The sequence below is a fragment of the Leucoraja erinacea genome, chromosome 29 (assembly GCF_028641065.1).
Source record: "Leucoraja erinacea ecotype New England chromosome 29, Leri_hhj_1, whole genome shotgun sequence".
Lineage (NCBI taxonomy): Eukaryota > Metazoa > Chordata > Chondrichthyes > Rajiformes > Rajidae > Leucoraja > Leucoraja erinaceus.
The window spans coordinates 13451721-13467252 of NC_073405.1; the positions used below are offsets into that span (position 1 = coordinate 13451721).

At 43.5% G+C, this 15532-nt stretch overlaps 1 protein-coding gene across 1 annotated transcript in view; it reads left to right on the forward strand.

Moving 5' to 3' along the window:
- The window catches only part of LOC129711185 (unconventional myosin-If-like), a 70647-nt gene that overhangs the window by 37351 nt on the left and 17764 nt on the right, over positions 1-15532 (forward strand). Inside the window, exons 9-16 of the mRNA XM_055658646.1 lie at positions 1884-2016; positions 4065-4261; positions 5511-5591; positions 8555-8641; positions 9097-9180; positions 9926-10093; positions 11458-11543; positions 13585-13666. Coding sequence (XP_055514621.1) covers positions 1884-2016; positions 4065-4261; positions 5511-5591; positions 8555-8641; positions 9097-9180; positions 9926-10093; positions 11458-11543; positions 13585-13666 — 918 coding nt within the window. The remainder of the gene's footprint in view (positions 1-1883; positions 2017-4064; positions 4262-5510; positions 5592-8554; positions 8642-9096; positions 9181-9925; positions 10094-11457; positions 11544-13584; positions 13667-15532) is intronic.

Below are 15532 nucleotides of genomic sequence, written 5' to 3' on the forward strand. Positions count from 1 at the left end.
CAGTTACATTTTCCTTAGACTTCTCTGCCAAAGGGGCTGCAAGCCAACATAGGCACATGGATATGCCGGAATGGGGGTGATATTGATCACGTGCAGGCAGAGAAAATTAGTTTAACTTGGCATCATGACCTGTTACTGTACTGTAGTGTTCCATGTTCTAACTGTTTGCACTATTCCCTCTTGGTTTAACCATTCGCACCCTCTTTTCATCTGGTGACCCTGAGCTCGACTTCCTCCCAGACCAATGTATCTGCTCCAAGCTGTGGTGCCCAGTCCTGTGTGTGCCCGATGGGCTCAAACCTGAGTATCTGTGGTTAAAAAGTTCTCCATCTTTGTATTCTGACCTCTTGTGATAACGCGCAGGACTACATTTGTCTTTTAAATTATTTATATACAAATTCATTGGCTTTTAGTGTTTTCTGTATTAGTGTTCGATTGACTCATTGAATCATTCCAATTTGTCAGACATTGGGTCCAGAGTCGACGATCTCACCCTTTCTTTCCCCTTCAGGATTTGTCCATGTACTTAATCTATCGCCAAACCTTCGCAAGACTCTGCTCCTGTCTGTGTTACTCACTCTGCAACTTACTTCATGTCAGCAGCAGGCCTCAATAGGCAAGGCTGTTGCCCCAACACCAGTCCTGGGGGCACAACCAGTCCCCTGCTGCCAATGGAGTCCATGCTATCACTGCATCACCACTCCATGCTTTTCACCTCCTGATTCAGTCACTATTCAAGCCTAAAGGTTGTCACCGATTCTATATATTACCTTTTTTTTCCCAAATGATCCTTGTATAGATGGGGAAATGTAGAGGGATATGGGCCGAACACAGGCAAATGGACAAGGTTAGATGGGGCATCTTGTGGTCAACATTGGGCCTGTTTCTGTGCTGTGTGACTATGACTCTACAACCTTCTCATTGAATGTTGATTTCAGTGCAACACCTGAAGCCATTCTCGACCATATCAGGTGTTTCTCAGGATAGCTCATTGGCCTCATTCCAATTTTTGCCAATCTCTAGCCAGGTCGCATTTGTCCAGATGTCCAACTCATTCTGTTCCTAATGTGTGCTGCTGTTAAATACAGTTGGGCAGAGCAAAGAGCCGCCGTGCACACACATCAGCATCACACATTCTGCCGGATGTCACCGGATGCTTCACTCAGTGTTCTGAAGGATTTGGTGTATTGGTCACATTTATTAATCATATATGTTGCTTTTGTTATTTTCCTCATAATGATAAATGGATTCTCTTTAACATTCTAATGATGCGGATGGAAGGGGCAAGGTTTTTACACAGAGAGCGGTGGGGCCTAAAACACATGGCCAGGGGTGGTGGTGGTGGCAGATACCATAGTGGTGTTTAAGAGGCTTTTAGGCACATGAATATGAAGGGGATAGAGGGACATGGATCATGTACAGGCAGATGAGATCAATCTAACTTGGCATCATGTTCGTCACGGACATTGTGGGCTGAAGGGCATTTACAGTGCTGTACTCTTCTATGTTCAATGCCAAAGTTTCCTGTCAGACATTCCAGGAACTATTTTTGTCTCATCTGCAATCAGACATGCAACCATCATGAGAGAAATGTGTTTATAAAACTGATTACATCATTGTAGGGTGAAGGATCTCCACAGAGGCTGCCTGCCCTGCTGAGTTACTCTAACACTGTGTCTGTTTTTTGTAAACTAGTATTTGCAGGTCCTTGTGTCCTCAGAAAATATGTGATTTGTTATTTGCTGAATGGTTACATTTAAGGAGAGTAACACAGAACCAATTAAATGTTTTTAACTCCAAATTGACTTGATCATATTTCAAATAAATTTCTTGTGAACTTTTGTCTTGCCATCTAACTACTGAGGACAATTCTCTTCCCTTAGAATGCCATGCAGGTCATCGGTATTCCATCCGAGGTTCAAGTCATTGTGCTGCACATTGTTGCTGGAATTCTGCACCTCGGGAACATCAGTTTTATGGAAGTTGGAAATTATGCAGAAGTGGAGAACGAAGCTCGTGAGCAACAATTATTCCTCCATATTTCAATATCTGTTTGCATCACAGTGATGATTGACAGGCGAGGAAAGCTGCGCTTCAGAAAGGAAGGAGCCGGCCAGTTATTTTTCCTCCCTCCTTTATATGTGTGGGAACAGAGAATGTTCCCAGGCAGACCTCCCCGCGCATCCTCTGTCTGTGCCATTTTTGCGTTCACATTCTGTATATCAAGAGTCAAGAGTTTAGAGATACAGAATGGAAACTGGTCCAGCCCACTTAGTTTATTCTATGTTATCCCACTTTCTCATCCACTCGTCTCATCCACAGATGAGGGGCAATTTACAGAGGCAAATTAACCTCCAAATCTGCATGTCTTTGGGATGTGAGAGGAAACCAGAGCACCTGGAGGAAACCCAGGGAGAACATGCAAACTCCACACAAACAGCACCCAAGGGGTGGCACAGCGTTTGATTGTCATAAGTACCGACAACAGAACGATGAAATTCTTACTTGCAGCAGCATAACGGACCTGTAAACACAGGACTCCTGGATAACTCAATAAACAAAATCATTAAGGGCCTTCGTGCAACCAAGACAGTTCCTTGCTGTTGGTGTGTAGGACAGATCATCAGCCTACAAGCTGCTTAAGATGTTCAAAGGCCTGAGCACCTAATTTAATTAATAGCTTTGATATTTTAAACTTCAGCAATGATTTTATGTTAAAACTTGGCAAAATTTGAAAAACAAGTTTTTCACTTTTAACAGGTGCCAGTACTCCGTACCAATATGTACTGTCACACACAAAGCATTGCCTTGGGATTGTGTTCTCATACTAACTGTTCCCACTCACTCACTGCCCTGAACCTTTTTTATTGCTTATCCCCATGGTCTTTGCTTATCCCCATACTTTCCTCCTTGCACGACCTGTGGTAATAGTGTATGGTTTGATTATACTCATTTAATGTATGATTTGACTGGGCAGCATCGACCCACTTCATTGAACACTTTTGTGAGTATCTTGCTTAATGGACAAAGTTTAAGATACACATAGAAAAGCACAGCATAAAAACAGGCCCTTCGGCCCATAATGTCTGTACCGAACATGAAGCCGAGACCAACTCTGCCTGCACATAATCCATATTCCTCCACTACCTGCATGTCCATGGGCACAGCTAAAAGCTTAATTGTCACCTGCATCTACCTCCATTACCACCCCTGGCAGTAAGTAGCAGGCACTCACCACTTAAAACATTACCCCACACAGCTCCCTTAAACCTTGCCCCTCTCACCTTAAAGCTATGACCCATACTTGATATTTCCATTCTGAGAGAAAGGTTATAACTGTCTACCTTCTCTCTATCTTTCATAATTTTATATACTTCTATCAGGTTTCACCTCAACGAGGGGCAGGCATATCTCCACTTTTTTCTTTTTTTCTTTTTCCTCTCTTCCATCTTTATTCACCCTTTGGCCACACTACGTTGGTAGTCTAGGGGTCCTATCTTTTCACTTTTTCCCTCTCTTGTTCTATCTCTCTTCTTTTCCCTCATTTTCAGGTTAAAAGGTTAAAATTGAAGCTGTACAATAATTGTGTAATTTTACATGCCGAATGTTTTATTCTAGTACAATTGCTTCTAATAAAAATAATTAATTTTTTTTTAAAAAAGGTTTCACCTCAACCACTGGTGTTCAGAGAAAACAACCCAAGTCAGTTCAAACTTTTAGCTTATGCCCCTTAATCAGACAGCATTCTGAGAAACCTCCTTTGCACTCTTTCCAAAGCCTACACATCCTTCCTGTAATGGCGCGACCAGAACTGCACACAAATATGTACTAACCAAAGACTTCTAAAGATGCATCATGACTTCCTGAATCATATACTCAATGTCCTGGCCAATGAAGGCAGGCGTATGCCATTTGACCTCTTCACCAATACTTTAGATTTATCTGCTAGGGAGTCATTACTATGCCTATTACTTTTCTCCTCGGTTATTTAAATATTTATGCTAGATTTGTTGTTGGTGAAGGCACTGTGAATGATTGATTGACTTCCTTCCCTTTGCACAAAGACTTGGCCTTCCCGGCGTTCCTACTGGGAATTAACGAGATGAAACTGAGAGAGAAGGTGACAAGTAGAAAGATGGACAGCAAATGGGGAGGCAAGACGGAGTCCATCAACATGACCCTGAATGTGCAGCAGGCCGGATATACCCGGGATGCCTTGGCTAAAGCTCTCTATGCTCGACTCTTTGACTATCTGGTGGATGTAAGTATTTCTCAAGGGATAATTGATCTGATACTGACTCTGGTTTTGCATAAAGAGTCAGGGATATGTGGTAAACTCCTCGCGAAGCACGAACAACTGATTGCAGGGGTGAAAAGAACAGCTGACATCATTGAATTTGGATAAGTGGTCTCGGGCAAACCACACAGCCAAGGACTGGTCTTTGCAACCTTGGTTACTTCATGTAGAAACAAGGAACTGCAAATGCTGTTTAATGCGCAAATATACACTATCCATACGCCACTAGAGATGCTGCATGTCCCGGAGAGTTACTCCAGTACTTTATGTTTTACGAAGATTCCAGCATCTTGTGTCTAAAAAGAAGTCGGGATGTTATGGTATACTTGTACAAATGTGCTGGAGTATCTCAGTGAATGCACAGCCTTTTGCCCAGGGGAGGGGAGTCAAGAACAGTGGACTTGCATTTAGGATGAGAGGGAAAAGATTTACTACACACAGAGGGTGATGGGTATATGGAACGAGGTGCCATAGGAAGTAATTGAGACAGGTACTATAACAACAATTAAAATATATTTGGACAGGTACATGGTTAGGAAATGCTTCGAGATGTATGGGACAAATGTGGACAAATGGGACTAGCTTAGACAAGGGATCTTGGTTGACATGGATGAGTTGGGCCGAAGGGCCTGTTTCCAATCTGTGTGACTCAGTGATTCTATTTTGGGCTAGAACTAAAAATGATTACATTTCTAATGGACATATTCACAAAGTGTAGGGGACATTGAACACCAATCGTAATTAAAACAGAGGTTTACGAGAATGCTGTCTGCATTATTGGACACAAGGAGAGTTTGGACAAACTTGGATTGTTTTCTCTGGGGCATCATAGGCTGTGGGGAGACCTGATATGAATATATAATTATGAGAGGCATAGCTGGAGTAGATAGTCTGAACTTTTTCTGGCATACGTTCAGGTGAGAAAGGAAACATTTGCCAGGGCCCCGAGGGATAACTTTTTCTCACAAAGGATAGTAGATGTATGGAACAAGCGGTCTGAGGATAACGCTCTATTGGGAAATGTATCAACATGGTCAAGTTGGGCTGAAGGGTCTATTTCCATAAGGCATATGTCTACAAAACTACGTACGACTGTATAAACTCGCGCTGCAAGAGCTTTCCAAAGTTGAACATTTGATGCAGGGTTACGTACTGAGGGACCCTATCATTTTAATTCCTCATGTCACCACCTTGTGTTCTTTCTTTATTTTAGGCTGTCAACAAAGCTATGCAGAAACCCCACGAGGAATACAGTATAGGAGTGCTGGACATTTACGGCTTTGAAATTTTCCAGGTAACGCACAAAGATCGGGTCCCTTAGTTTTCTGCACGAGCCCTACAGTTGCACCTGTTCCAAATCTCCGCTTCTCCTGGTTGCATGTAGGAATGTAATTGGAAGTGATTTCAATGAAGGTTCATCTTTGCAGAGACGGAGGACGCAGGTTGAACTGTTGGTCTGTGAGTGCGTGCATCTTTTGATTAAAGGCCACATGGTTTTAATTATTGGGCATTAGGGGTGGGCATTTCAAAATTGCCCCTCAAACAAAAGGAGGTTGTTAAAATGATCCACGGGATTTCCCTGCCAGGATTCCATAATCTCCCCACGACTGTACTTTAATCTGTTCTTCTTGTTGGTAAAACCTGGGTTTGGGGGGGGGGGTTCTACAAGGAGAGATTGGATAGAACATCCCAAACAACCTTTGGGTTCAGTATTGCTCCAATCACATGGCCAACCAAAGCCCATTCCACCCCATCTCCAGATGCTGCTCGATCTGCTCGATCCATGCAGTGCTCCTCTCTCGGGGGTGAGGTGGACGGGTTGTGCAGATGTCACCATCCTGTTTAAGTTCTCCCAGGCCGTACACTTCCAAGGCAACAAACACAATGGCACAATGACAGCACAATTGTCCAGGTTACATTTCAATCGTTATTAACCTTTACTTTTCTAGATAATTGCTGCCATTGTTTTGTAAACACAACAATATATTTTATGATCTCTGCCCAGGATTTGGAAATAATTCAGTCAGTAAAAATAAGTCTAAAAGCATCATTGTTCGGGAGCAGAGAAAGGGTCTCCAGAGTCTGTGTGTGATTACATAGAACAGTACAGCACAGGAACAGGCCCTTCGGCCCACTATGTCTGTTCTGAACATTAATCCAAGACCAACTCTCATCTCCCTGCACATAACACATACCCCACCATTCCCTGCATATCCACATGCTTATCCAAAAGTATTTTAATGTTCCAAACATGTTCCAGGCACTCGTCACCATCTGTGTAAAAAAACTTACCCTGCACATCTCTTTTAAACTTTGCCCCTCTCACCTTGCAGCTATGCCCTCTAGTTTTTAGTATTTCCATCCTGGGAAAAAATATTCTGTCTACTCTATCTATCCTCTTATAATTTTATATACTTCTCTCAGGTCTCTCCGCAACCTCCAGTGTTCCAGGGAAAACATTCCAAGTCTGACAACAACTCCCTATAGCTAATATTTCCTAATTCAAGGTAAACCTCCTCTGCATTCTTTCCAAACCCACCACACCCTTCCTGTAATGGGGAAAACAGAACTGCACAATATACTCCAAATACAACCAAAGTCCTATAAAGGTAATTAGTTCATCTTGGCATCAGGGTATGGCACAGAAATCGTGGGCCGAAATGCCTGTTCTTGTGCTGTACTGTTCTATGTTCAATGCTCTAATCACACACACACACACACTCCATCTATACAACTGAGGGTGGGGTCTAAATTACTGTGTGTCATCGAATCATTCTTGCACACAGATGATATACAAATACTTCAGCTCTCAGACATTCTCTCCCTGTACAATACACTGGGGTCAGACAAACATCCGTGACCCAGATATCTGAAGCAGAATGTAACCCAGATATGCTGAATCTCTGGCATCTTTTCCAGGTACACACTCAGCTGCTGGCTTCTGATAAATCCGTTAGAATTGTGACCCGCATGACCCTGAAGTGTGAGCTGATCAGAGGTGTGGCTTCTGGAATGTGAATTAACCAATAGATAGAACATCGAGCATAGAACGGGCAGCACAGGAACAGGCCCATCAGCCCACAATGTCCGTGCCAAACATGATGCTAAGATAAACTGAACTCCTCTTCCTGCACGTGATCCATATCCTTCCATTGTCCTTGTGCCTATCTAAAAGCCCCATAAACACCGCTATCGTGTCTGCCTTCACCACCACCCCAGGTAGCGCATTCCTGGTACCCATCACCGCCTGTACAATAAAGCGCCTCATACAATTCCTTTAAACTTTGCTCCTCTCAATTTAAAGTTATGCTCTCTCATATTTGACATTTTCTTTTTTTTTTTTCCTTTCCAATTTTTTATTTAAACAAAACAAAACAAAAAAGAGAAAGAAAAGAAAGACAAAAGAAAAAGCCGGGGAACATTTTCAACCTGGGGAAAAGGTTATCACTGTCGAGAGAGAAAAAAAATCCATGTCTGTCCAACCTCTCCCTGTAGCTCATGGCTCTAATCCAAGTATAATTCTGGCATACTGTCATCATCATTTACCCTGTTACAGGAGTGTATTTTCCTGCTAGCTTTCTTTCTGTAGATTTAAGGCAATAATAGTTGTTTCCCTTGGTCTCCAAGAGTTTATTTAACTGAAAACCTTTTGCAGGTGGAATGTAAGGGAAAGTACACACTTAAGGGCAAGACCCTTAACAGCATTGATGTGCAGAAGAATGTTGAGGTCCAAGTCCATGGCTCCCTGAAAGTGACAACACACACAAGTAGATAGAATGGTGAAGAAGGTGTATGGTGTGCATGGTGTGTATCGGGCCTTTGAGTATAAGAGTCAGGAAGTCACATTGCAACTTTGGTCAGGTGGTATTGTGTGCATTTCATGTCTACCCATTGCAGGAAGGATGTGGAGAGGGTGCAGAAGAGGTTTACCAGAATGATGCCTGGATTAAAGGGCTTTAATTGTAACGAGAGGTTGGACAAATTTGCATTGTTTTCTCTGGATCACAGGTTGAGAGGAGACCCGATAAAATAAAATAAAGTTATGAGAGGCATTGACAGGTAGACACTCAGAACGTTCTTCCCAGGGTGGAAATGTCAAAGAACAGAGGGCATCGCTTTAAGATACAAAGGGACAAACTTAAAGGAAATATGATGGGGAATGGGATCACTCGGTGGGCTAGCATATATTAAATGGGCCGATTGCACCTTTTTCGATGCCAGAATATCTGAAAATAAAATTTTCCTTCCTTCTCACAGAGAAATGGGTTTGAACAGTTCTGCATTAATTTTGTAAATGAGAAGCTTCAGCAGATTTTCATTGAATTAACTCTGAAAGCTGAACAGGTAAGAAAATAACACACCTGTAAAATAACACGCCTGTAAAACGACAAGCCAGTTAATATCTAGATACAGAGCCTAGTCAGTTTTCTTTTTTGTGTTACTATTGGCATTGCCAAAAAAAGAAAAATGACTCGACTCTGTACCTGGATATTAAATTGATATTAAACTTTAAATTAGCTGCGATAGAAATACTACAACATGGAGCAATGTTTGCGATTCACACCTAACTGAATTTAAAGAATGTTTAATTGTCATATGTACCAAGAACGGAACAATTAAATTCTTACTCGCAGTAACAAAACAGCCCTGTAAACACAATGCACCTAGATACTATATAATAGACAAAAATGTCAATGTTAGCAGAAGTGGTTTGAAGTTAAAGATGGGTAAAGCGTTGTAATGGTAACAGTTTTCTGGTGCCATGCCTGCTGAAACATGCTATTCCCTCCAATCTACAGGAAGAATATGTACAGGAGGGGATAAAGTGGACCCCCATTGAGTACTTCAATAACAAAGTTGTCTGTGATCTTATCGAAAACAAGGTACCGTAAGTCATTTTCCCAAGTGTAGACTGAAAACCCAGAAAGTTTAAGTGCTGTAGATCAGGCTATGCCAGTGGAGAGGGAGGCAGAGTTGATGTGTATATTTTTTATCTATTTCACTGAGCAACTCATCAAAATGGTTCACATGAAAATAAAGGATTGTGTCGTAGATTCATAGAGTTCAGCAACAGGTCCTTTGGCAAAACTTGCCCATGCTGACCAAGATGCCCCATCTACACTAGTTCCACCTGCCCGCGTTTGGCCCATATCCCTCTAAACCTTTCCTATCCATGTATCTGCCCAAATGTATTTTAAATTATGTTAGAGTATCAGCCTCAACTACCTCCTCTGGCAGCCCGTTCCACATACCCATGGAGACACAAGGAACTGCAAAGGCTGGTAAAACACAAAGTACTGGAGTAACTCAGTAGGTCAGGCAGCATCTGGGGATGGGATGGAATAAGTACGTTTCATAGCCTGGCGAGTGATAGGTGGATACAGATGAGGGGGTGCATCCAGGACCTCTCCCCCATGATTCCCCCACCAGTGAAAACTAGAAATCCGAAGAAGAAATTTCACCTCTCCATGTTCTCCAGAGATGGTACCTGACCCAGCAGGTACTGAGTTACTCCAGCAGTTGGTGGGTTTTTTTAATAGAAATTGTTTTGTTGGATTAACTTTAGTTGAGGCACCCAAAGAGTTCTCATCCATGTGCCCAGTGGAATTGTTGTTCTTATTTTTCCAGAGTCCGCCTGGAATTATGTGTGTCCTGGATGATGTCTGTGCCACGATGCACGCCACGGGAGAGGGGGCCGACTCCACGTTACTGCAGAAGCTCCAGGCCGCGGTGGGAGGTCACAATCACTTCAACAGCTATAACCAAGGGTTCATAATCCACCACTACGCCGGGAAGGTAACCAAAATTCACACGCATTTGCATATCACGTCTCATCTACGTGCAATTTCCCCTCCCTGTGACTTTTGTAACCTTACCGAAGCAGAGGAAATAATTGTTTGCAACCCTGACTTGTAGTTCATTCCTCTCACCTCAAACAGAATGAGATGAGACGGTAAGTGTGACTCAATCAGACAATGAACAAAAGAAACAACAATTAATGTTTGAAACCCATCACCAACCAATGGAAGCAATAATGCCACGTTAAATAGGGTTTCCTCTGAAGTTTCATTGGGTAATGCATTTCATCAGTTGGCCTATGCTGTGCTAATCCACCGCAGGGCAAAGATTTGCTCTATGATCTTTGCCGCAGGGTTTCATGTTGACTTTGACGCTTTCCAGCCAGGGAAAGAGGTTTCCTGCTCCTCATCATCATGCATTGATCTCTAAATATGTGGTCAATGATTAATAGTAGGATCAAAGAGGATTAAAGCCACGAGGAACTGCAGATGCTGGTATCTTTGGTAAAACACAAGGTGCTGGCGGATCAAGGAGGCCGAACGTGTCTCACCACAGAATAGCTCACCAAAGCTTCCACATGAAGGATATCTGCACCAGTGAGATGCTCACAGCCCCCATGTTTGTAGAAGTTGTGGCAGGGAGAGAAGGAGAGAAACCCAAATTTAGAAGCATAACATTTATCAGAGGAAGGTAATGCAAGGCGGGTATTTTGAGAGATGGTTGGAGATAATAAGGCACCCGTTCTGGCAACAGGAGAGCCTTGGTTCCCCACACAGAAGGAGTAATGCTGGTTCACCTCTCTGCTGGTAGATCCCACAATGATTTCAGTAAGTGTTCGTCGGTCTGAAGAAGGGTCCAATCCCTCCAACTGTGGTCAATATTATCAATAAACTGTCCCAAGTTGGAGAAATTAAGGAACAAATTTGCCAGAAACAAGATTATATGTAAATCACACTGAAGAGACAGAGCTTTGACATTTCAACAAGAGGAGGCCACTCGATTCAATTTTCAATCAGTCAGTCTGTTTAGTTTGGTTGACTTTAGGGCAGGGAGTCTGAGAGAAACGTGCTCCCATGTCCTGGGTCATCACCGCACGGTATTCTGGGGACACCTGTTCAGGAGGAACTCAGCAGGTCAGGCAGGATCTGTGGAGGGAATGGACAGGCGATGTTTCGAGTAAGGACCCTTCCTCAGCCTGGCCCTTTGCTCCTCCTTTTCTGGTCCTCCATTCACACTTTGGATGAGACTATTCTCCACTCAAGAGCAGAGCATGTACCTCAGTACACATGATAATAATAAACCTAAAGATTTATTTTCTCTAAGTGATACATCTGGGCTTTGGTTAAACTATCTCCCTGCAGGTATCCTATGATGTAAACGGATGTTGTGAGCGCAACAGAGATGTCCTCTTCACCGACTTGATTGAGCTGATGCAGAGCAGTGAACAGTGAGTTATTCACCATCCATCACTCGTGTTCCTGAAAAGATGTATTTCAACATGTATTTAAACATTTGAAACCTTCAGATTAGTTCTGTAGTGTCTCTAATAACGTGTCAGTACCTCGTTAAACCAGTGCTCCGAGATTGATGTCAATGTCTACCCATACACAGTGACAGTAACTGCTGAGTCCACTATTCTGAGATCAATGAATCATCGTTAGACACGGGTGAGGTGCCGGATGAATGGAGGGTGGCTAATGTTGTGCCTCTTTTTAAGAAGGGCAACGACGGAAAAATCTGAGACTCATAGAACAGTGAGCCAAACATCTGAGGTAGGAAAGTTACTGGAGAGGATTCTGAGGGATAAGATGCACTTGCATTTTAAAGTACAGTTCCTCTATGTTCCTGATATATGCTGCACCCAGGATGGCCTGTAAATAACTCCCAATGTTCAATCCTCACCTACCATTGACTCTAATTCTACACCATGACATATGAAGCCTAACTAATCTCTCACCACTGTACTGATTTCCTCTCTTATTACCGCACCACACTAATCTCTTTTACTTCCTGTTTGTGCCTTCTCAATATAATATATCCGGGAATATTCCTGGTTCCCAGCATTGGGCGATCTGCTGCTACATTTCCATAGTAGTAATGAGATTATACCTGTCAACATATTGATGCCATTAATTCATTTATTTGTCATTTAAACATTTTGTACCTCCACCCTTTCCCATTGCTTTCTGATTTTGTTCTGCTTTTCTAATTTCACTTTCCCCGTTTTGGTTACCTCCTTCCTGAATTCCCTTTGAAGTTCCCACATTCCTGTCAAACTGAATTCACTGCCCCCCCCCCCCCCCCCCCCCCCCCCCTTCTGAAAGGACATTTCTAGTGTCACTGAAATCTAATGCCCCCCTCCCTCCCTTGCCATCTCACCAGCCACACATCCATCTGCTGTATCTTACTAGCATGCTGACAGCACAGTGCAACAGAGGTAATCCTGTCGTTACTTTCCGATCCTGCTTTTTAACTCGTCACAGATGAGAGTTCAATGCGAGAGAAATCCAGGGGGCATTGGTGATCACCAGGTGATTCCAGTGCAGGGTGTGGTGAGGGGAGACATCTGGTTCAGAGGTTGGTTTGCCTGTGGTTTGTGGAAGGAACAACAGGAGCCCTGGAGACGAGGATGTGCAAATGACATGATGGTTGGTTTCACTGGCAGAGTGAGTGGGAGGGCAGGGAAGGTTTTAGTGTAGTTCAGAGATACAGCGGGGAAGCAGGCCCTTCGGCCCACCAAGTCCATGCCGACCTGTACATTAGTTACTGTATATCCCATAAACTAGGGGCAATTTACAGAAGCCAATTAACCTACAAACCTGCAAGTCTTTGGAATGTGGGAGGAAACAGGAGCACCTGGAGAAGACCCACGCAATCACAGGGGGAACATGCAAACTCAGTACAGGCAGCATCTGGAGCCAGGATCGAACCTGGGTCTCTGGCGCTGTAAGCCAGCAACTTTACCGTTTTGCCACTGTGTCGATCAGGTGTTGACATTATTGGGGGAAGCTAGTGGTCATGCTGATCAGTAGAGTGCGTGGTTGTGGGTATGAGAATGGAAGGGACGTACAGAATTTGTTTGACAGCACTGGGCCCGTATTCGCTGGATTTAGAAGAATGACATGGGACCTCATTGAAATGTACCGAATAGCAAAAGGTTTCGATAGAGTGGATGTAGAAAGGATGTTTTCACTGGTGGGAGAGTCTAGGACATCCGGTCATAGCTACAGAATTTAAGGGTGTTCCTTTAGGAAGGAGATGAGGAGGAATTTCATGAGTTATAGGGAGGTGAATCTGTGGAATTCTTTGCCAAAGAAGACTGCGGAGGCCAAGTCAAGCTGTGTCGGAGTTGAGGCCTGTGTCAAACTTGCACGGGAGATGAGTTGATGCCTGAGGCAGATCTGCCGTGACTGGATTGGGTGATGGGGCAGGCTTGAGGGGCCGAGTGGCCTGTTGTCTCCTTCTGATCTGAGTGATTCTCCTTGCAGCCGTTTCATTCAATCGCTGTTTCCAGATAATCTACAAAATGAGAAGAAAGGCAGACCCACCACAGCAAGCACAAAGATCAAGGTATCTATCAAGAGTTAAAGTCAACAGTGTTCCTCTGTCAGATTAATCCACTCAGGCCACTCTTTGACTCTGACTCAATTCTATTTCCTGCAACATTTATTCCAGAAAACAGGGTAAATAAAAACGCACAAAGTGCTGGAGAAACTCAGCAACTCTGAAGAACATGGATAGGTGACGTTTCCAACTTCAGACCAGTCATGTCTATCCAAATCTCCCTCTCACCTGTATACAGGTGCCACTTGCCAGGCTTTGCCCCAACGTTACCACTTTCCCACCCCCCACCACAATAAATCTGAAAAAGTGTCCCGACCTAAAGCATCACCAATCCAGATTCTCCAGAGATGCTGCCTGACCCACTGAGCTCCTCCAGCACTTTGTGCCTTTTTTTTGTAAACAGCATCAGCAGTTTGTTGTATCTACGGAAAACGAGGTGATGATGAGAGCTGAGATTGTTTATTCCCAGTCTGATGTTTCCACATTACAACCTACTGGGTCTCAGAACCACTTTCCTCAGTCGGCAGTTCCGTTCCTTCCCCTTGCTTGCCACCATGTGGATGCAGGGATCACTGCAACTCTGTTTCCTTCCTCTGCAAGGCAGCTATGGCACTTTTTCTGCAATATGATTTAAAAGTCAGTTTCATGGAATGCCAGATTTAATAAGTTTGAAAATTAAATGATGACTGCAATAAATATTTGATCATATGTCAGATTTATAGGAAACTAAAAGCATGTATGATTTCAGTCAAAGTGTCATGCAGTACAGAAACAGGTCATTCAGCCCAACTCGTCTATACTGACCAAGATGCCGCATCTACACTAAAAGCTTTGTTTATTTATTTGTTTCATCTCCTGCCATGCATGGGCAGGGGGGAATCTCACTCCATACCTTTTGGCTTTTGATTGCTTGTAAGGTGCAGCATGGAAACAGGCCCTTTGGCTCACTGTCTCCACGCTCACCATCAATCACCTGTTCATACTAGTTCTATATTATCCCACTTTCTCATCCACTCCCTAAACAGTAGGGACAATTGTACTGAAGCCAATTAATCTACAAACCCGCACATCTGTAAATTACCCTGGAGCAGCAAGGAACTGCAGACGCTAGACAGTTGCGTAAAACACAAAGTGTTGGAGGAACTCAGTGGGTCAGGCAGCATCACTGGAGGACATGGATAGTCAACATTTTGGGCAGGAGTGGGTGGGGAAGGAATCTGATCAAGTGTGTAAGTTGTCACGTTCCCAAGTAATAAACTGGTTTCCTGCGTCTGCCTTGCTCACTCCCCACACCACACATAGATTAGGTTGCAGTGCAAACACGTGTCTGAAATGGAACAATGTGTGTCTCACTTTCCCAGCCCCAAAGTGCCTGGAACTGCACGCCAGGCGATGAAATCCACTGAATGGAAGATTTTTGCTTTCCTTTCACATGGACTTGATATTGATAATGATTTATTATACTCTGCATGATATCCAATCAACTAACTCCATACATGAGTACAGTCAAGCTACGCGCAAGTGGTAGAGCAAAGAGAAAAATATCACAGTGCAGAATGTCAGCGGGTGCAGCAGCATCTATGGAGCGAAGGAAACAGGCAACGTTTCGGGCCGAAAACCCTTCTTCAGGTTTCGGCCCGAAACGTTGCCTATTTCCTTCGCTCCATAGATGCTGCTGCACCCGTTGAGTTTCTCCGGCATTTTTGTGTACCTTCGATTTTCCAACATCTGCAGTTCCTTCTTAAACACAGTGCAGAATGTAGTGGTTGCAGTATTATAGTGTAACAGCTACAGAGAAAAAGGACCAAGGATCACGAGGTGGGTTGGAATATCGGGATTACATCCTAGCTAATAAGAGGATCGTTTAGTAGG